Below are 23,617 nucleotides of genomic sequence, written 5' to 3' on the forward strand. Positions count from 1 at the left end.
GACTGGCAAAAAAAAAACAACAAGTAAACAGACCAACCAGGAAATAATTTAAGTGTATGATACATGCCTTGAGGGGAAAGATCAGGGTGGGGTAAGAGAAAAATGCAGGCACTTTAGAAAGAGAGGTGAGGGAAGGCCTCTGTGATGAGGCGACGTTTCCAAGAAGATGCAAGGATAGGAGAATGGTGCCAGGTACAGGTCTAGGGGAAAGTGTGTTCTAACAGGAGATGTTCTGGCATGCGGGGCGTCCTGAGGAAGGAGCCCTGGGACCTGATGTCAGGCCCACGGATCTAAAGCGGAGGGGCCAGCCCTGCGGGGAGCGCGGGCCTCCAAGCACACGAGAGCCACTCAGGGGCTGTTTCCCCAGAAGCAGGCCTTCCGGTTCCCTGCGGGGAGCGCGGGCCTCCAAGCACACGAGAGCCACTCAGGGGCTGTTTCCCCAGAAGCAGGCCTTCCGGTTCCCTGCGGGGAGCGCGGGCCTCCAAGCACGTGAGAGCCACTCAGGGGCTGTTTCCCCAGAAGCAGGCCTTCCGGTGCCCTGCGGGGAGCGCGGGCCTCCAAGCACACGAGAGCCACTCAGGGGCTGTTTCCCCGGAAGCAGGCCTTCCGGTTCCCTGCGGGGAGCGCGGGCCTCCAAGCACACGAGAGCCACTCAGGGGCTGTTTCCCCGGAAGCAGGCCTTCCGGTGCCTTGTGCTACTGGACACCTATCCTACACTATTCTGTATACACACACATCCACACATGCACCCAGACAGACAGGTCTTTATATAATACATGCAAAATCTGTCCTCATCATTACAGGCCAGCACATGTTAGAGTGTAACAAAGAGCAACAGCAAAGATGACTAAACTTAAAATGAAAAAGGTAAAACCTGTTTAAACATTTTTTGAACTACACAAAAAAGTAAATGATTTCTTAAATAAATATCTCATGAATAATTAGTGTTGCTCACAGGTGACAATGATAAAACAACTATCTTCTCCATTCGGCCCCACTAACGCCTCAATTCCTACAAGTTCAGGAGGGTAAAATATTTGACAAAGTTTTCTTTCTTAAATAAGATAAAATGTGTTTTCTAAATACACTCAAAGTTTTAAGTGAGGGAATGATGGGAAACAAAGACCTTCTTAGATGTTGGCTGGAAAAAAGGGAAAACAAGAAATTGGCAGCCGGGGGACAGCTGGGGCGCCCCTGGGGCCCCCAGAGCTGAGCGCAGAGGCGGGGCGCAGGGGGGCGTGAGCATGAAGGCGGTGCCCGAAGCGGCTCTCAGTCTCCAGCATAAGCAGGCAGTGGATGGGCGAGAGGCAGTAGACACTGAGAGTCTGTTTCTGGCTTGCCAAGTGTGAGATGCCCAGGTGAGGATGTCCCACCAACTACAGACAGATGAGTCACGCTCAAAGCATACTTCCAGTTTCAACTTCTACACGTGAAGAGCTGGGAAGTCATCATTCTGTCCTTAAAAAATACTAAACAAACTGAAAACCAAGGACTGTCCTTGAGGGCTCATCAGAGAGCTGACCGTGAAGCAAACTCAGATCTGCAGAGAAGTGGACGCATCAAGTCTGAGGCCTGCTTACGGGTCAGAAGCCGAGCGGGAGGGAAACCCAAGTGGCAGTCATAGTGGGGCTGCAGCCCTCATATAACCAGCATGGGAGTGACAGACTCCGGGGGTGAGGTCACAGAGGGGCCTACACGCGCACGAGTTTCAGCTCCAGGAACCCACTTGGTTCTCCTGGTGAAGAAATGAGAATGAGCCTCTGGTGACTCTGGCAGGGGAAGGGAAGAGTATTCTTGGTAACAACAAAACAAAACAAAAAACTCAATGTGGCAAAGGCCTGTTCCCCAGGAGAAGAGGCTTTACCAGAGACTTGCCTTATCCCAGTGCACAAAGGGCATTTCTTCAACTCCAGGTCCCTCGGCCCTGATTTCTTATCTAAGTGGCAGCAGGGGAAATAAATAAATACTAGTAGGTGCCCAATATGCTACTGGAGATCAGTGGAGAAATAACTCCAGAAAGAATGAAGGGATGGAGCCAAAGCAAAAACAATACCTAGCTATGGATGTGATTGGTGATAGAAGCAAGGTCTGATGCTGTAAAGAGCAACATTCCATAGGAACCTGGAATGTTAGGTCCATGAATCAAAGCAAATTGGAAGTGGTCAAACAGGAGATGGCAAGAGTGAACGTCGACATTCTAGGAATCAGCGAACTAAAATGGACTGGAATGGGTGAATTTAACTCAGATGACTCTTATATCTACTACTGTGGGCAGGAATCCCTTAGAAGAAATGGAGTAGCCATCATGGTCAACAAAAGAGTCTGAAATGCAGTACTTGGATGCAATCTCAAAAACAACAGAATGATCTCTGTTCGTTTCCAAGGCAAACCATTCAATATCACAGTAATCCAAGTCTATGCCCCAACCAGTAACGCTGAAGAAACTAAAGTTGAACGGTTCTATGAAGACCTACAAGACCTTTTAGAACTAACACCCAAAAAAGATGTCCTTTTCATTATAGGGGACTGGAACGCAAAAGTAGGAAGTCAAGAAACACCTGGAGTAACAGGCAAATTTGGCCTTGGAATGTGGAATGAAGCAGGGCAAAGACTAACAGAGTTTTGCCAAGAAAATGCACTGGTCATAGCAAACACCCTCTTCCAACGACACAAGAGAAGATTCTACACATGGACATCACCGGATGGTCAACACCGAAATCAGCTTGATTATATTCTTTGCAGCCAAAGATGGAGAAGCTCTATACAGTCAACAAAAACAAGACCGGGAGCTGACTGTGGCTCAGATCATGAACTCCTTATTACCAAATTCAGACTCAAATTGAAGAAAGTAGGGAAAACCACTAGACCATTCAGGTATGACCTAAATCAAATCCCTTATGATTATACAGTGGAAGTGAGAAATAGATTTAAGGGCCTAGATCTGATAGATAAGAATGCCTGATGAACTATGGAATGAGGTTTGTGACATTGTACAGGGGACAGGGATCAAGACCATCCCCATGGAAACGAAATGCAAAAAAGCAAAATGGCTGTCTGGGGAGGCCTTACAAATAGCTGTGAAAAGAAGAGAGGTGAGAAACAAAGGAGAAAAGGAAAGATATAAGCATCTGAATGCAGAGTTCCAAAGAATAGCAGGAAGAGATAAGAAAGCCTTCTTCAGCGATCAGTGCAAAGAAATAGAGGACAAGAACAGAACGGGAAAGACTAGAGATCTCTTCAAGAAAATTAGAGATACCACGGGAACATTTCATGCAAAGATGGGCTCAATAAAGGACAGATATGGCATGGACCTAACAGAAGCAGAAGATATTAAGAAGAGGTGGCAAGAATACACAGAAGAACTGTACAAAAGAGATCTTCACGACCCGGATAATCACGATGGTGTGATCACTCATCTAGAGCCAGACATCCTGGAATGTGAAGTCAAGTGGGCCTTAGGAAGCATCACTACGAACAAAGCTAGTAGAGGTGATGGAATTCCTATTGAGCTATTTCAAATCCTGAAAGATGATGCTGTGAAAGTGCTGCACTCAATATGCCAGCAAATTTGGAAAACTCAGCAGTGGCCACAGGACTGGAAAAGGTCAGTTTTCATTCCAATCCCAAAGAAAGGCAATGCCATAGAATGCTCAAACTACCACACAATTGCACTCATCTCACATGCTAGTAAAGTAATGCTCACAATTCTCTAAGCCAGGCTTCAGCAATACGTGAACCGTGAACTTCCTGATGTTCAAGTTGGTTTTAGAAAAGGCAGAGATCAAATTGCCAACATCCGCTGCATCATGGAAAAAGCAAGAGAGTTCCAGAAAAACATCTATTTCTGCTTTATTGACTATGCCAAAGCCTTTGACTGTGTGGATCACAATAAACTGTGGAAGATTCTGAGAGAGATGGGAATACAGACCACCTGACCTGCCTCTTAAGAAATCTGTATGCAGGTCAGGAAGCAACAGTTAGAACTGGACATGGAAAAACAGACTGGTTCCAAATAGGAAAAGGAGTACGTCAAGGCTGTATATTGTCACCCTGCTTATTTAACTTCTATGCAGAGGACATCGTGAGAAACGCTGGACTGGAAGAAACACAAGCTGGAATCAAGATTGCCGGGAGAAATAGCAATAACCTCACATAAGCAGATGACACCACCCTTATGGCAGAAAGTGAAGAGGAACTAGAAAGCCTCTTGATGAAAGTGAAAGAGGAGAGTGAAAAAGCTGGCTTAAAGCTCAACATTCAGAAAACGAAGATCATGGCATTCGGTCTCATTACTTCATGGCAAATAGATGGGGAAACAGTGGAAACAGTGTCAGACTTTATTTTTTGGGGCTCCAAAATCACTGCAGATGATGACTGCAGCCATGAAATTAAAAGACGCTTACTCCTTGGAAGGAAAGTTATGATCAACCTAGATAGTATATTCAAAAGCAGAGACATTACTTTGCCGACTAAGGTCCGTCTAGTCAAGGCTATGGTTTTCGCAGTAGTCATGTATGGATGTGAGAGTTGGAGTGTGAAGAAGGCTGAGCGTCGAAGAATTGATGCTTTTGAACTGTGGTGTTGGAGAAGACTCTTGAGAGTCCCTTGGACAGCAAGCAGATCCAACCAGTCCATTCTGAAGGACATCAACCCTGGGATTTCTGTGGAAGGAGTGATGCTGAAGCTGAAACTCCAGTACTTTGGCCACCTCACGCAAAGAGCTGACTCATTGGAAAAGACTCTGATGCTGGGAGAGATTGGGGGCAGGAGGAGAAGGGGACGACCGAGCATGAGATGGCTGGATGGCATCACGGACTCGATGGATGTGAGTCTGAGTGAACTCTGGGAGTTGGTGATGGACAGGGAGGCCTGGTGTGCTGCGATTCATGGGGTCGCAAAGAGTCGGACAGGACTGAGTGACTGAACTGAACTGTGAGGTTCACAGCCCAAGGACAAAGGACCACTAAAATACTGAGATTCATCATAAGATTACAGACCTAGACAGTGTATTAAAAAGCAGAGATATGACTTTGCCAACAAAGGTCCGTCTAGTCCAATCTACGGTTTTTCCAGCAATCATGTATGGATGTGAGAGTGGACGGTAAGGAAGGCTGGTAGTAGTGGTAGACTCGATGGACATGAGTTTGAGCAAGCTCCAGGAATTGGTGATGGGCAGGGCAGCCTGGTGTGCTGCAGTCCATGGAGTCACAGAGAGTTGGACACGACTGAGCGACTGAAGAACAACCCTTCCCTTACATCTTACCAACTGGGCTACAGAATTGTAAGAGCGGATTACGGCTTAGCTTCAAGACACAAACTCTCTGAGGGGGAATATCTAGGGCAGCTCAAAGTCAAGAGGACACACAAACAAAGGAATCTAGAGGAATCTGAAGGTTCAGCCACTTACGGCTGCAGCAAACATTACACAGAGCTCAACTCCCGGCCAGAACAGCAGCCCGTCATAGCAGAGGCTGATTCACTTGAGGCCCTGCTATCTAACACAGCCAATATTGTCTGATGTTTAGCAAAAAAAAAAAAAAAAAAACACAAAAAACACACAGAATTTCAAAACACAAGAAAAATATAATCTGGAAAGACAATACAAGCACCAGACCCAGACTCAGATATGACACAAATGTTAGAATTACCAGATAAGGAATTTAAAATAACCCATGATTAGTATCTAAGGATCTCTGAAGAAAAAAAATAGACAACATGCAAGAACAAATGAGGAATCTACAAAGACATGAAAATTCTCAGAAAACACAAAACGCTAGAAATCAAACATATGTAGCAGAAATGAAGTATGCCTTGACAGGCTCACTGGACACAGCCAAGGAAAGAACTGGTGGGCTTGAAGACAAGCCCGCAGGAGCTCTCCTAGCTGCAACGTGAAGAGGAAACAGCATGGAAAAAACAAACACAGAACACAAACGCAACACACAACACCCAGGACTCAATATCCAAGCACCAAGGGGCAGCTGCAGGAGAAAACATGCCAACTGACCACCAGAAGGAGGAAGAAGAAGAAATATGGGAAGTAACAACAGGTGAGAACTTTCCATAATTAGCGACCCAGTACCGAACCACAGGCCCCTGAGGCCCAGAAACCATCAAGCACAGGAAGCACTCAAAAACTGCATTTCAGTCAGTCCAGTCGCTCAGTCGTGTCCAGCTCTTTGCCACCCTGTGGACTGTAGCCCACGAGGCTCCTCTGTCCATGGATTCTCCAGGCAAGAATACTGGAGTGGGTTGCCATTTCCTTCTCCAGGGATCTTTCCAATCTAGGGATCAAACCCAGGTCTCCCGCATTGCAGGCAGACGCTTTAACCTCTGAGCCACCAGGGAAAACCCTCTTCTCAGACAAAAACTACAAATTCATCACCAGCAGATATGCCTTGTAAGAAATGCCCCAAGGTTTTCTTCAGGCAGAAGGTAAATTGAACAGGTCAGGAACTTGCATTTACATAAAGAATGGGAGAATACCAGAGAAGGAATTAATGAAGGTAAAAGTAAATCTTGTTTTTCTCATTCTTAATTGATCTTAAAAAAAAAAAAAAAAAAAACCTGTTTAAGTAACAATGTACTGGGTGACTATAGCATGTGGGTAAGTGAAATGAATTACAGCAATATTACAAAAGATGGGAGGCAGGGGTTGGTAATACTGTGAAAAGGTTCCCATTACAGGTGAAACAGGATACCGTCAGTTGACGATAAATTTAGATTAGTTTAAAATGTAAATTGTAAACTTTAGGGCAACAACTAAAAACACTTGTAAAGAGGTACATGTGATACACTAAGAAAAGAGGTAAAAGTGGATGAGAAAAGTTGCTCAATCGAAACTAGAAAAGGCAGACAAAGAAGCCTGGCATCATACCAGAAACAGTCACATACACGGAAGCATTAGTTCAAATATATGCACAATCTGTTTTAAATGTGGGTGTTCTGTATAAACCATCCAAAAGAGACCGTCATCGGGATTAAAAAAAGAAAACTCGACTATACACTGTTACAGAAAACCCTAAACCCAGACAGGTGAAAAGTGAAAAGTCAAAAGACAGCTAGAATAACTACTTTAATATAAAGACAAAGCAGACTTCAGAACAAGGAAAATTTCAGGCATAAAGAGGGGCTTCATATGATAAAATGGCTCAATTCCCCGCAAAGACATAACAATCCTCTAAATGTGCACGCACCTGGCAACAGAGCGACAAAACCCACGAGGCAAAAATGGACACAGCTGCCAGAGAGAAACAAAGCAATCAACCATCATATCTGGGGTTGGCACTTCTCTGCCAGATTATGTGGGCAGAAGACGTTAGGGCACTATCAATCACCCTGATATAACTGACACTCATGAAATACTCCAGCTAGCAACAGCAGAATATACATTCTTCCGCAGCCTGCATGAAACATTCACTAAGACAGACCACATTCTGGGCCAGAAAACACACACACACACCCTCTCAAAATATTTCACTGAGTATGTAAGAAACAGGCACTCTCATACCAGGCTGGCCGGAGTACAAACTGGCAGAACCTCTTTGGAAGGCAGTCTGGCAACTACTGTCAGAATGACACGACATGCTTACTACCAGCGACCCTGTTCTGAATAACTGATCCTACAGGAATACTCTCAGGTGGAAGGTTATTTATCGCAACATTCATAAAATGAAATCTCAAAACCCTACTTAATAAAAAGAGGAGGCTCTATTTGTACCACTTTACTCCGAAAAAGTGAAGTGCAGAGCAGTGTGGGCAGAATGTGGACAGGCGTGTAAAGTATGCTGTTCTGCTTACATGCATACTCACAGGTGTAGGCGCAGAGCCAGCCTCTGAAAAAAGGAAGCAACATGGCAACAGCGGCCGTTCTTGGGAGAGATACAGAGAGGGAGACTCGTCTTTTACTTTCTCTGGTGTGACTCAGTTACAGCGTGTCCCTATTACCCATTCAACCCACACAACTCCTATGAGAACCTGAGAGGAGCCACCAGAGCTATCAGAGCAAGAGAGGAAGCACCAGAGGCTGCGGATGGAGAAAGGACCGAGAGCAGGCACTGGCAGGAACACGCAGGAAGGACACGCAGGAACGCAGAGCTGACATAAGAGACCAAGGGAAGGAAGCCGCAGGAGCCCGAGCTGCACTCCCCTGGGGAATGTAATGAGGATTCCAGACTTTTAAAAGACAGACAGCACAAGTCTTTTCTAGTAACAGGTGAAATATCCAAAAAAAAAGAGGAGATAAAAAAGCACTGTATCATATAAATGTATTTCATAAGCCTAAACATTTCCTTCAGTCAAACAGTAAGTACAATTATGCTCTACTGAAAACATAAATGTGAAACAGAGAGTGTGGAGGAATAGCTCAGGCACGCCTTAAAATCCACAGGTGGAAAAGAAGCTTTAAGCCAAGATCTGCCCTGACGAGAATGAAGGCGGTGTCCAAGTGAGCACAGTGGCCTCCAGCACATCAAATCTGTACGTAACGTGTGCAAGTGTTTTCCTTTTAATCTACAGCATCACTGACTTGATGCACGTGAAACGGAGCAACCTCTAGAAGGTAGTGAAGGGCAGGGGAGCCTGGTGTGCTGCCGTCCACGGGGTCACAGAGAGGCAGACGTGACTGAGCAACAAAGAATCACGGTGAAAGCTGGATTAAAAAATGACATTTGAACGTAGTATGTGCATGATCTTGGAAGTAATAAAGAACAGAGCTTGAAAACCGCTGGCCTAGAGAGACTGCATATGATGAACACTCATGGAATTTCCTGAGAAGCTCGGTTCTGTGACTGGACTGCTCCAGCGAGGCCTCCCTCAGACAAGCTGGGGGCTCCCTCTTGCCGCCATCCTCTTCCTCCCACTTTCTGCACGGCACTGCTGCGTCCCCCAGACACCAGCGCTCTCCACCCAGTCACGCGCCTGCCTCTCCCCACACCGGGAGCGTCACTCCCCACACCGTGGTCCCAAAGCCCTTTCGCAGCCAGTGGGACAGCACGCAGCAGTGACACAGACCCAGCGTCAGGGCAGCCCGCTGCTGGTCCACACAGCCAGATGTGTTGTTGGTCGTGTGCTGACTGGTACCTTAATTTCTGCTGTCATTATTAAAAACAGTAAAAAGAAATCCTAGGATGGGGGAAAAAACAACTACAGAGGACTTGGTTGGGAAAAACTGATGAATTTTAGAATTTGGACTACGGATTAGATAATGGCTTATTTCAATATTAAATTTCCTGATTTTGATCACTGTAGTATAATTATGTAGGAGAATGTCATTCTCCATAGAAAATGCAACGGAGGTATCCAGGGCAAAGCAGCGTGATGTTTCTATTTTTATTCTCAAATGATTCAGAAAAAAATACATCATGCATACATTCAGAATGTCACAGCAAAACCTGGTGGATCTGTATAAAGGGAATACAAGATTCCTATGCATTACTGTCCTTATGTCTGAACTTGTATGAAAATAAAACATTAAAAAATCGTGACACAGATGCTAACATCTATTGATCTCTACTTCCTATAGGTTTATAGGCATTATCTCTTAATCTTTTTACAATGCCATAAAATAGGTATTATTACTATTGTCACTTAATAGTTACAGATGTTATAGAAACTTTCCCCAGGGTCACACAATGGAGTAGAAACAAGATTTAATCCTAAACTCTGTTTCGTTCAGAGCCAAAAGTTTCTAAATGTTGCACAGCTTGCCATCCTTACTGAATAATCTTTCCCTCACAAACTTATCACAGACCTACTATCTAGATCAGAGCACTGATTGCTCATTAAAACATCAGGAAAGGAACTCTCTTCCCACAATGGTTTGGAGATCCAACACTGAAGTCAGGACTAGAAAGGAAAACTTGATAGAAGACACCGGCACCAACATCAAGAACTAGAAACCAACTTAAGCTGGTTATGACCATAACTCTTCTTTAAATACCAAACCTTCAAACACACTTCAGTTGAAGCAAAGTATATTCAGTTTTATTGACAGTTCACAATGAAAAGATTTTCAGCTATACTTACTGCACATCAAACTCATGTTAAGGGGTTATTTTCCCTAGAGAAACTGAAAGCACACCACCACAGATCCATTCTACAAGACTTCTGGCTCAAAAATCTAAGTGCATTCTAGCCAGGGCATGGTGGAACCATGGGCCAAGCACTAGGGCATGGGAATCCCCCACTGGATGAACTGGGATGCCCAAACAGCCCTTAAGAAAACAAGGATTCTTCTTACACCAATACAGGGGGCTGTACATGCTCTCTTGAAATATACACTAGCTCCAAGACTAGCTGGAGTCTTCTAGGGGAGTGTCCTATGCTCTCACCTGCCCTTGGATGGCTGTGAAACCACAACGTAACAGCCACAGTTAAATATACCAAGTTAGCCCCTTTTCCAGACCTGGGAGAGTTATGTAGGCAGGATCCTAATAATCTATTACATTAAACTATAAAGGACTCATTTTCAAGTCACAATCAGCAAATAAGAACAAAGTGAAAGAAAACATAACTTAACTACATAAAGTTTCTAATTCTGAAGAATAGTAAAACCTCATTAACGTCGGACCAATTACTTCTGAATTTCCAAACACTCAGATATATGTGTCCTACTTGGTGTGAAGTGAAAAAAATTACAAGTATATGAACTTCTGTATTTATGATTAACTATTATGTGAAATAGGCATGATGGAAATATAATTTTTAACAACTCATTTCACTTTCCTTAATACAACTCTTTTATGCTTAGTTTTTAACAATCCATAACATCACTTTTAAGAATGGGGAAACACTATAGAAACCATCCTCTATTACAGCATACTGCTCACTTTTACTTAGCTTAAAACGAAAGCAATCCTTAACTAATCCACTCGAATACGTGTCTGCCTGGTATTTTCTCAGACTTCTGTTACATATAGTGCTTTTCCTGCCATTCATTTCTGCCCATGCGCTTTGGTTCGGTCTTCTGATTCAGCCTTCTGAGGTAACTATGAATCTAATCTGTGTCATCAGCACTTTACCCTTCTTCCTGCTTGCTGGTCAGAGGCAGGCTCAGAGCCCTGGGGAAGACTAGCCTTCCCATAAGTGAATATGAAATAGTTAACAGGAACGATTCTGTGACTACTAATAGCTATTATAGATAACGAGTACACACTGAACATTATCATGTGCCAAGCACCGCTATAAGCATCTCACAAGCAATATCCACTGATTCTTCCTAATAACCTTATGAGGTAAACACTACTATTATGGACATTTTCTAAATGAAAAAACTGAGATGTTAGAAAAGCTATAAAGTGGAACACTGGGATCTGACTTCCAGCGGGGTCCACACTCTTAGCTGCTAGCATACTAGGACATACTGCCTCTCAACTCTGAAGTACAAAGGTTACAAAACAGTACTTCATTCCAATAGTTTGAAGTGACACTTTAGACTTTTAGATTAAAAGGAAATTAGCTTAGCAAATGTAAACTCTCTCTTCCTTCACATTTTAAAAAGTAACTGAGACTGCACTATATTGGATGCCTGAGAAGCACAGCTCCTTACTGAGACCCTCAGGCAGCTTTGTTTTTGGAACAGTTTCAGGGAGGGTAGGTGGCTGGACCCCAGGGGGACTGGTGCGGTACCTGAATGCGCTGAGGTGAGGCTACCGCAGAATCAGTGGAGATTATCTGGATGCGCGGGGAGGGGCTGGTCATCCCTGGAGATTCCGGCCGAGAAGTCTGTGTACGTGGTACCTGTGGGCGAGAAGCGGGCTGGATCACAAGGGGGCTCAGAAAGGTGCCCAGTGGGGGTCTGAGGACCATGCCTCTTGCTTTCACTTATGGCTCCGACTGACAAAATGCGTAGCTTAGGATGAGAAAGCAATCAGTGAGACACTTCTACAGAATGGTCCTGAAAACAGCTGAAATAGCTGTTTCTAATGTTGAAAATGTGAGAAAAAATGAAAGGGGTGTTCAGGTCTGCTCTGTGCAGCATCAATTACATATAAAGCTACCAAAATAACTTCTTAGAAATCATCTTTCAACTTTTTCCCCCCACTGTCTCCAAAGCCAGCTATTAAGCACTCCTGTGAAGTGACAGACAGTGTTCAGAAGAAAGGCTCTCACAATTCTGCTGAGGATGGCAAACACAACCAGAATTACACTGTAAACCACCAGGATTACTAGTACTTGTCAAAGAGTCTGGCAACCTCCCACCCCCACTGGGATGAAACTTGAAGAAAAGTTCATCAATAACACAAGGTCAATACCCATCAAAGTAAAGGTTCAAGGTTCCGAACGGTCACTTGGACACCTGAAGTGATCAGGTATTATTTATCTTTAAATAAAAGTATGTTACGAACCAATATTTTTCAAACTTAAAAAAAAAAAAAGAAGAAAATACTTCTCGATTCATTCTATGAGGCCAATACTACCTAATACCAAAACCAGACAGATGATCACAGGAGAACTACAGACCCAGACCAATGTTCCTTATGAATAAAGATGCAATAATCTGAAACAAAATCCAAACACAATGAATCCAGAAGCATATAAAAAACCATACACTATGACTAAGTGGGATTTATCCCAGGAATACACGGTTGCTTCTATATATGAATCAAACAATATACCTTAGAAGGGGACAAAAGTCAAATGATCATCTCAATGGACAGAAAAAGCATTTGACAAAATTCAACAGTCTTTCATGATTAAAAAAAACAACAAAAAAAAAACAAACAAAAAAAAACCCACTCAGCAAACTAAGAAGTACTGATATGTCAACCTCTTTTTATATAGCTAACATAATACTTAATGATATAAGACTGAAGCCCTTTTCCCAATGATCAGGAACAAGACAAAGAAGTCCACTTTCCCCATGTCCACTTGACATCATACTGCAACTTCTAGACAAGGCAATTAGAAAAGAAAAAGAAATAAAAGCAGCAAGGTCTGGAAAGAAGGAAAACGATCTCTATTAGCAGATAATACGATCCTTTATACAGAAAATCCAGAAGAATCCACAGAAAAACTACTAGGTCTAATAAATGAGTTTCAAGGTCGCAGAATACAAAATCAACATGAGAATCAGTTATTTTTCTATACGTTAGCAAAGAGCACTCAGAAAACTAAAGAAACAATCCTACTAACCATAACATCAAACACAAGAAAATACTTAGGAATAAGTTTAACAAACAAAATACAGCATTTGTATACTGAAAACTACAAAACATTGTTGAAAGAAATTAAGATGTAAATAAACATAAAGACATCTGTGTTCATGGATCAGAAGACTTAATACTGTTAAGATGTCAATACTACCCAAACCGGTCAACAGATTCAATATAGTTGCTATTCAAATTCTGCTGCTGCTGCTAAGGTGCTTCAGTCGTGTCCGACTCTGTGCAACCCCATAGACGGCAGCCCACCAGGCTCCCCCGTCCCTGGGATTCTCCAGGCAAGAACACTGGAGTGGGTTGCCATTTCCTTCTCCAATGCATGAAAGTGAAAAGTAAAAGTGAAGTCGCTCAGTTGTGTCCGACTCTTCACGACCCCATGGACTGCAGCCTACCAGTTTCCTCCGTCCATGGGATTTTCCAGGCAAGAGTACTGGAGTGGGGTGCCATCGCCTTCTCCGATTCAAATTCTAGCTGCCTGTATTGCATAAACTGATAAATTCATCCTAAAATTCATGAAAATGCAAGGGAACCAGAATAGCCAAAACAATCTTGAGAGAAAGCAAAGTTGGAGGACTCAACTTCCTGGTTTCAAAACTCACGTGTCTCTCGTGTCTCCTGCACTGACAGGCCAGTTCTCTGCCACCTGGGAAGCCCCAGTGAGAAGCAGTGGTAATCAGAACCGCATGGCCATGGCATAAACACAGACTAGTAGAGCAACAAAGCAGAACAAAGAGCGTAGAGACTAACTTTTCCATCAGTGGTCAGATGAGTTCTGATTAAAGTGCCATGGTAACTCCATGGGGAAAGAAGAGCATTTTCAACAAATGGTGATGGAAAAATCAGACACAACATGGAAGGATGAAATTAGACACCTCACTCCTATTATATAAAAACAATTAATTCAAGAGAGAGAATCCTGGGGAAACGGTGGAGTAGGAAGCACCGGGAATCTGTCTCTCTACCTAGATCACAGACAGACATCAGAAACTGTCTGATGGGACTACTGAACTCCAGAGTCCAATGAGGCTTGCAATTTCCAGGGGAAGACTTGGACGACACAGTGCGGTTACCTTTAGTCAACTCCAGCTCCTAGCACAGCAGCGCAGCTACCTGTCCCCACCCCTACTCAAGACGAGGCAACCGTGCACACGCTCCAAAGCAGCCTGCACACAGCCCGTGGGAGCCAGGGTGGCAGAAAGGGCCCTTGTCTTCCACAACTGGGGACCCGTGCACCAATCGCTGACTGCTTCTGATCCCAGAGGTGCAGGCGAGGAGGCAGCATCCATGGTCTCTGCACCACCTCCTGCTGTTGCCAATGCCCATCTCTGCTAAAGTGATTCCAGGGGACTTAAAAGACCGGTCTGTTCTCCCACCACCCACTTTCCTCTTTCTTCCTCTTTTGGGAATTAGACATTAAAGACAAAGACTTTCAAACTAGCTGCATATACAGGAAAAATTAGAAAGTAACTACACATGCTTAGGGAAAGACACAGGTTTAGAAAAGACCTTAAATTTACATATCAGGATGTTGCTTACAGAAAGTGCTTACAATAAAAACAAATTAACAAAAACCAGCAAATATCTGGCAAGAGAGAGAATCTGATTTCTAGAGTTACCACATTATTAGATTCAAATGTCCAGTTTTCAACAACAAAATCACAAGGCATACAAAGAAATAAAAGTATGGTCCAGGCAAAGGAAAAAAAAATTAACAAAAATTACATCTGAAAAAGATCTCACGTCAAATGCACTCGATAAGGACTGAACTAAAGGAAGATGTGGAAAAGTCAGAGGATGATATATGAACAAAATCAAAATACCAATAAGCGACAGAAAATCTAGAAAGAAAGCAAAAAAAATTGGAGCTAAAAAAGTTCAGAAACTGAAATGAAAAATTCACTAAAGGGATTCAAAGGAAGATTCAAGTAAGCAGAAAAATCAGTAACCTTGATGGGATTTAGTGAATCTGAGGAATAGAAAGAAAAAAGATTGGAGAGAAGTGACCAGCACCAAAGAGGCCTGCAGGATACCAGCAGTGAGGCCAGCAGCACTGTGGGAGTCTGAGAGAGAGGGGTGTGGGCAGAGAGCATGCGAAGAAATAATGGCTGGAAAGGTGCCCAAACTTGATCAAAGACATGAACATAAACATCCAAGTTCACCATATGAGGAACTCACAGAGACCTGAATCAAGATACATTATAATCAAAGTTTCAAAAGACAAGAAGAGAAAATATTGAAAGCATTTAAAAGAGAAGCAAATTGTCACATACAAAAAATCCACAATTAGGTTATTTGCAAATTTCTCTTTAGAAACTTTGGAGGCCAGAAGACAGTTGGCCAATACAGTCAAAGTGCTCAAAGAAAAGAAATATGTCAATTCAAGATCCTATACCCAGCAAAACAGTCCTTCAAAGGCGAGGGAGATTATAATTAAAATGGCTAAAGTTAAAGAGGATTCTAAAGGCAGCAAAAAAAAAGGGTGGGGGGAGGTAAAAGTCCCCATAAGGCTATCCTCGGATTTCTCTACAGAAATACTGCAGGCCAGAAGGAAGTGACAAAGATAAATTCAAAATCCTTAAAGGGAAAAACCTGCGACCTAAGATATTGTACCCAGCAAGATTATCTTTAGCAGAGAAGGAGAGAGAAAGAATTTCTCAGACAAGCAAAAACTAAAATAATATAGGAAGACTAAACTTTTACTGTTAAAAAAAATACCGGAAGGTCTTCTCTAAATAGTAAAGAAGGGGCCATCCCTGGTGGTACAGTAGGTAAGAATCTGCCTGTCAAAGGAGGAACCCAGGTTCAATCAACATTCTGGGAAGACTCCACATGCCACGAAGCAACTAAGCCCGAGCGCCAGAACTACTGAGCCAGCTCTCTAGAGCCTGCGAGCGGCAACTCCTGAGTCTGCATGCTCTGACTCCTGAGTGTGCGTGCTCTGACTGCTGAGTGTGCGTGCTCTGACTTCTGAGAGTGTGTGCTCTGACTCCTGAGTCTGTGTGCTTTAACTCCTGAGTGAGTTCTGACTCCTGAGTCTGTGAGTTCTGACTCCTGAGTCTCTGTGCTCTAACTCCCGAGTCTGTGTGCTCTGACTCCTGAGTGTGTGTGCTGTAAGTCCTGAGTGTGTGTACTGTAACTCCTGAGTCTGTGAGCTCTGTCTCCTGAATCTCTGTGCTGTAACACCTGAGTCTCTGTGCTCTAACTGCTGAGTGTGTGTGCTGTAACTCCTGAGTCTGCATGCTGTAACTCCTGAGTCTGCAGGCCGAGAGCCTGTGCTCTGCACCTAGAGAAGCCACCACAAAGAGAAGCCCGCACATTATAATGCAGAGGAGCCCCAGTTCACCATGAGTAGAGAAAGCTTGTGCATGAACATGAAGATCCAGTGCAGCTAAAATAAACTATTTTAAAAACGTTAAAATAAATAAATTGGAAAGAAGGAAGAACCTATAGGAAAGAGAAAAACACAACTAGAAAGTAGATCACTTAAATAAACCAGTACACCGATTAAGAATTTTTAAAACAATTGTGTGAAAGTGATAATAGCTGCAACAAACAAGAAAAGGATAAACAAAAAGATATAAAAGACATCAAAACCATAAAATGCGTGGGAGGTAAGAAAATAGGTTTTGTTTGTTTGTTTTTTAGAATGTGTTTGGAATATATATATGAATACCCATCTAAAGTAAATGGGGGCTTCCCTGGCGGCTCAGATGGTAAAGAATCTGCCTTCAATTCAGGAGATCCAGGTTCGAACCCTGGGTTGGAAGATCCCCTGGAGAAGGAGATGGCAACCCACTCCAGTATTCTTGCCTGGAAAATCCCATGGACAAAGGTGCCGGGTGGGCTGCAGTCCATGGGGTCGCAAACAGTCAGACACAACTGAGTGACTAACACACACACACAAATCAAAAACATACAATATATTCACAAAAACCAAAAAGAAGAAAACACAGGCATAACAGAAAACCATCAAACTGCAAAAGGAAAAGAAGAAATGTAACATCAACTGGAAAACAAGGTTTACAATGGCAATACATATATATTTATCAATAATTACATTATATGTCAATGGACTGAATGTTCCAATCAAAAGACATACAGTGGCAGATTAGATAGTAAAACAAGAGGCTACAATATACTGCCTACAAATGATCCATTTTAAAGCAAAGAACACATACGGGTTGAAAGTAAGGGGATGGAAAATCTAATTTCATGCAAACAGAAATAAGAAAGCAGGGGTAACAATACTCGTATCAGACAAAACAGATTTTAAAACAAAAGCTGAAAACAAAGATAAAGAAGGAAACTGCATAATGATTTAAAGAAAGGATCAATATAAGAAGGTATATTACACTCATTAACACACGCACCCAACATGCCCACACGCATGCTCGGTCACTCGGCCGTGTCCCACTCACTCTCTGTGACCCTATGGGCAGCAGCCTGTGGGCGCCTCCGTCCGAGGGATTCTCCAGGCGAGAGCACTGCAGCGGGCTGCCACGCCCTCCAGGTTGTCTCCCCACCCACGGGTCAAGCCGGAGTCTCTATGGCTCCTGCACCAGCGGGCGGGTCCTTTACCACTGGAGCCACCTGGGCAGCCCTACGTCACTTGGGCTAGAATTCGGGCTTCAGCATTCCCATAAAGGGACACGACAGCTTATCAGCCTTGCCTTTTCCTTCTGTAATGTAACTGCTTCCACCAGTAAATCAGATTTAATCAGTATTGGCCAAGGGTTGGTCTGAGAAGTCTGGGTGGACACTGGGAGAAACTATCTGGATCTCGGAGCAAGTTTGAGTAGGGTCATCTTTTCCTGGTATGGGCAGTAAAGTTGCTGGGGTTAGAGTCTTGCAAATACTCAAACATATCCGTGGGCTTTCAAATAAAAGAATTTGCTATCTGAAAATTCTTGATCATTTAGTAGGTCTGGTACCTGGTGAGCAATCAGAACCTGAATGGGGCTCCCAGAGTAAATTTCCGTGTTCCCTCAGCTAGGAGGGACAGTGCTCCTAGCACCCTAAGACAGGAAGGCCAGCCTTCAGCAGTGGACTCCAGCTGTGTAGAGAGAGAGGCTTTGGCTGTGTGGTTTCTCCCAGTCTTTGGGTTAGGATTCCCAAGGCCGCACTCCCTGTTTCCTGGGTGCAGAGTCAGAACAGTTAGGAAGGGTTAGGTAGACCCAAAGTGGGAGTGCTGTGGAGGAGGCTCCTTGAAATGGCCACGGCTCCTGCTGGACTTGTCCTCATTTGAGGGGTACCTGATCTTCCTTACCTTTTAATGCTTGACATAAGGGGCTATGCAATGAGACCACAGTTAGGGATCCAGACTCTGTAATACCTGGTTAGACCCAGAAATGCTTGTAGTTATTTATGGGTAGTGGGAATCTGTAGATGGGGTATCGCCTGTGTATAATCTACCAGAAGGCTGCACCTACCAGGGGTAAAAATAATCCCCAAATAGGACACTTGTTGTACCAACTGGGCCTTAGATTTGGACACACTGTAACCTCAATAAGCCAGGGAATTTAGGACCTGAGTGGTATATATAATGGTGTGGGACTCAGTGGGGGAGCAGATCAAGAGATCATCAATATAGTGAATGAACGTCCCCCCTTCAAGAGTTAGGTCTTGTAGATCCTGGGCTAGAGCCTGCTCCAAAAGATGAGGGCTATCTCTAAAGCCTCGGGGTAGGCCAACTACTGAGGGGGTACTGATGAGGATTTCTACTTCAATGCAACAAGTATTGTGACTCTGGTGCCAATGCGATGAGAGAGTAAGCCTCCTTTAAATCTGAGAGTGAGAACCAGCTGCTGTCTGGGGGTCTTTCTTTCAGAAGTATATACGGATTAGGGACTACTGGGTATAAAGGCATCATGGCCTTTTTAATGAGCTGTGAGTCTTAGACTAGGTGCCATGCAATCTGATACTAGGTATAAAAATCTGATACTAGGTATAAAAAGACTCCACATAAAAACTACTAGAAGTGATCAATGAATTCAGCAAGGTGGCAGGATACAAGATTAACACACATAAGTCAGTTGCACTTCTTTACACTAACAATGAAACAGCAGAAAGGGAAAAACTCTTCTTAAAGATTCCTTTAAACCCACATTAAAAAATAAAATGAACAGGAATAAACTCAATCAAGGAGGCGAAAGACAACTTTTAAAACACTGATAAAGGAATATGCATACAAAAAAATGGAAAGACACCATACTCTTGGATTAGAAGAATATTGTTAAAATGGCCACACTACCCAAAGCAATCTACAGATTTAACGGGATTCTCCACTAAATTACCCATGACGTTTTACATGGAACTAGAATAATTCCAAAATTTTCATGGAATTATAACAGATCCAGAATTTCCAAAGCAATCCTGAGAAAAAAGAACAAAGCTGGAAGCATAACCCTCCCAGACGTCAGACATTACTACAAAGCTACAGGAATCAAAGTCAGGTAGTACTGGCACAGAATCAGAGAACCCAAAAATAATCCCACAGATCTACAGTCAATTAATCTCAGACAAAGGGGTCAAGGATACACAACGAAGACAAGCCAGTCTCTTCAGCAAGCGGCTGGACAGCCGCGTATAAATCAAGGAGTTAGAACACTCCCTCATACCCTACACAAAAATAAACTCAAAATGGCTGAGACATATATAAGACACAGCACAATAAAACTCGTAGAAGAGAACATAGGCAAAACATTCTCTGACATAAACCACAGCACAGCTTTCTTAGTTCAGTCTCCCAAGACAATAGAAATAAAACTTACAAGCTTTTGCACAGCAAAGTATACCATAAACAAAATGAAAAGACAACATGTGGACTGGGAGAAAATGCCTGCAAATAACGTAACCAGCAAGGGCTTAATTTCCAAAATATACAAACAGCTCATACAACTCAGTAACAAAGAAAGCAAACAACCCAATCAAAAAATAAGACCTAGATATTTCTCCAAAGACGACACACAAGTTGGCAAATAAGACACATGGAAAGGTGCTCAACATCACTAATTATCAGAGAAATGCAAATCAAAACAACAATGAGGTATAACCTCACACCAGTCAGAATGGCCATAGTCAAAAGTCTACAAACAGAAAATGCTGGAGAGGGTTTGGAGAAAAGGAAAGCCTCCTACACTGCTGGTGGGAATGGAAACCGGTACAGCCGCTCTGGAGAACAGTGTGTGTGTGCGGCTCGTCGCGTCAGCCCTGTCTGACTCGTGGGACCCTATGGACTGTAGCCCGCCAGGCTCCTCTGTCCATGGGGTTCTCCAGGCAAGCGTACTGGGGTGGACTGCCACACCCTCCTCCAGGGGATCTTCCCGACCCAGGGATCGAACCTACGTCTCTTGCATCTCTTGCACTGGCAGGTGGGTTTTTCACCACCGGCGCCGCCTGGGAAGCCCGGAGAATGGTATGGGAGTTCCTTCAAAAAAAAAAGCTGCCGTATGATCTAGCAGTTCCACTCCTGGGCATAAATCTGGTGACAATCCTAACTGGAAAAGAGAACATGCACCCCAATGTTCATGGCAGCACTACTTACAATAGCCAAGACATGGCAGCAGCCTAAACGCCCATCGCCAGACGAGCGGGCAAAGATGCGGTGTGTATACATACAACAGCATGCAATTCAGCCATAAAAAAGAATGGGGAAAAAGAAGAATGAAATAATGCCGTTTGCAGCAACATGGACGGACCCGGAGGTTATCATATTAAGTGAACTGAGAAAGAGAAAAGACAAATAGCACATGATCTCACTTATATGTTGAGTCTTTTAAAAACTATACCAATGGACTTATTTACCAAACAGAAACAAAATCAGAGACACAGAAAACAGACTACAGTTACCGAAGGGGAAGGGCATAAGTTAGGACTCTGGGATTAACAAATACAAATGTCAGTAAAAATAACCAATAAATGCTCTATAATAAGAAGAGTTTTCTGTGAGTCAAACTGAAGACTAGCCCAGAGGTCAGCTTCCCAGATTACTCTGACCAGCTCCTCTGGAGAAGCATGGCTGCCAAGCAGAGTTTTGCATCTCGTCAAAACAAAGAACATTCTATTCCTTCAAGGTTTAAAAACAAAAACAAACAAAACCTCACGTGGATCAGAGATCAGCAAGTCGGCATAGCCTTGGCACCTTGCAAGAGAGTCTTATCATCAAAGGAGAACCAGCAATGGCAATCCAGAAAGACAGGAATTTAATCTTTATTTTTAACATGGACATTCTTCTGGTCAATGTGCCCTTTTCTTTTTAATAATTAAAGCAGATATACAATGCATATTCGATAGGCCACGAACAGGCTATTCTAATGAGCATAAAATTTAAGTTAACTTATGCATAAAACCCCCTGTTATCTAATATGTAAAAACCTTTTATTATACACACATAAAATACACAAAAAATAAACAGGGTCCTACTGTATAGCACAGGGAACTATATTCAATACCCTATAATAAACCATATTCATAACTGAATCACTCTGCTCTACAGCAGCAATTAATGCCACATTGTAGATCAACTAGGTGGCGCTAGTAGTGAAGGATCCGCCTGCCAACGCAGGCGCCACAGGAGACTCAGGTCCAATCACTGCCTCTGGAAGATCTGAAGAAGGAACGTGCAATCCACACCGGTATTCCTTCCTGGAAAATTCCATGGACAGAGGAGCCTGGTGGGCTACAGTCCAAGGGGTCACAAAGAATGGAACACGACTGAGTGACTGGGCACTCACACACACACATACTTCAACTGAAATACACAGGAAAATAAACAAGTATTTTTAAACGTGAGAGAAACCAAGACATTCCCAGATAAACAAAAGCTAAGGGAATTTGTGGTGACTAGCCTTGCCCTGTGAGAAGAAACGAAAAGACACTAGGGCACGGAGAAACAAGAATGCCAACAAATGCAATCACACGGCAACTGTAAAACACAGGTGCCACTGCAGCAACGGTTTACAACTGCACCTTTTGTTTTCTAAAAATACACTTTAAAAACCCTCAATTATTGTAAATACTATTGCTATATCTTTGGCAGGAAACTCAGAATCTTGTTTTCTACATAATTAAGGACACTAATGTATTTAAAAGAATTATTAGCTTATGTTTTGGGGCATAAAAATGTAATCAGTGACATCAACTACTGAAAGAGGTAGGGACAGACCTGTAAAGGAAACATGTTTGCTGGTGAGTGAAATTAAGTTGGTGTGAAGTTCATGCTAGTGTGAATTTGCAACTTCAGGATGTTATATGTAACCTTTATGGTAACCGTAAAGAAAACACCCATGGAATAGGCACAAAAGAAAATGAGAAGTGATTTAAAGACTTCACTACCAAAAAACCAACCAAATATAAAAGAAGATAGGAATGCCGGAAATGAAGGACAAAAAAGCTGTAAGGCATATATACAACAAAGAGCAAAACGACAGAAGCTCCTCACGCGTAAATATTATAAATGCAAATCAATAAAACTCTCTAATCAAAGGGCATAATGGCAGAACACAGTTGAGACTTTCTGTTTCAACTGCATGCTGCCTGGGAGGCTCACTTTAGAACCCAAGACACAAACAGGCTGAAATGGAAAGGAAGGAAAAAGATAATTTATGCAAACAAAAACCAAGAGAGAGCAGAGGTAGCTGTTCTAAAATCAAACAAAGCAGACTTTCAAGTTTAAAAGGGTTTAAGAGACAAAGAAAGAAGAAAGAAAGGAGAAAGTGAAGTCGCTCAGTCGTGTCCAACTCTTGTGACACCCTGGACTGTATGTAGCCTGCCAGGCTCCTCCAACCATGGGATTCTCCAGGCCAGAATCCTGGAGTGGGTTGCCATTTCCTTCTCCAGGGGATCTTCTCAACCCAGGGATCGAACCCAGGTCTCCTGCACTGCAGGCAGACTCTTATCCTCTGAGCCACCAGGGGAGCCAAAGAAGGATACTAATAAGAGATTCAACACAGCCAGAAGATACAATAATCACAAAGTTACACACTTTATAACCAGAAAAGTACATGAAGCCCAAACTGATAGAACTTCAGGAAGAAAGAGACAGTTCTGCAATAATTGGAGACTTCAATATCGCAATCTCAAGAAGGAACAGAACCATCAGAAGATGTATGAGGAAAGAGAAGACTTAATGGAAACTAAACTGTGGAAAATTCTGAAAGAGATGGGAATACAGACCACCTGACCTGCCTCTTGAGAAACCTATATGCAGGTCAGGAAGCAACAGTTAGAACTGGACATGGAACAACAGACCAGTTCCAAATAGGAAAAGGAGCACGTCAGGGCTGTATATTGTCACCCTGCTTATTTAACTTCTATGCAGAGTACATCATGAGAAACGCTGGGCTGGATGAAGCACAAGCTGGAATCAAGATTGCTGGGAGAAATATCAATAACCTCAGATATGCAGATGACACCACCCTTATGGCAGAAAGTGAAGAGGCACTTAAAAGCCTCTT

General features: G+C 43.1%; 1 protein-coding gene across 16 annotated transcripts in view; it reads right to left on the minus strand.

Annotated features, from left to right (window-relative positions):
* NR2C2 (nuclear receptor subfamily 2 group C member 2) overlaps nucleotides 1-23,617 on the minus strand; it is a 115,920-nt gene that overhangs the window by 29,647 nt on the left and 62,656 nt on the right. For all 16 annotated transcript variants that reach the window (XR_003585991.3, XR_006057116.1, XM_027957808.2 and 13 more), the window contains one exon: nucleotides 11,629-11,739. Coding sequence is in view for 14 of the 16 variants with exons in the window: in XM_042236428.1 (XP_042092362.1) it covers nucleotides 11,629-11,739 (111 nt within the window). In the remaining 2 variants the exon portion in view is untranslated. The remainder of the gene's footprint in view (nucleotides 1-11,628; nucleotides 11,740-23,617) is intronic.

This window comes from Ovis aries, chromosome 19 (assembly GCF_016772045.2).
Source record: "Ovis aries strain OAR_USU_Benz2616 breed Rambouillet chromosome 19, ARS-UI_Ramb_v3.0, whole genome shotgun sequence".
Lineage (NCBI taxonomy): Eukaryota > Metazoa > Chordata > Mammalia > Artiodactyla > Bovidae > Ovis > Ovis aries.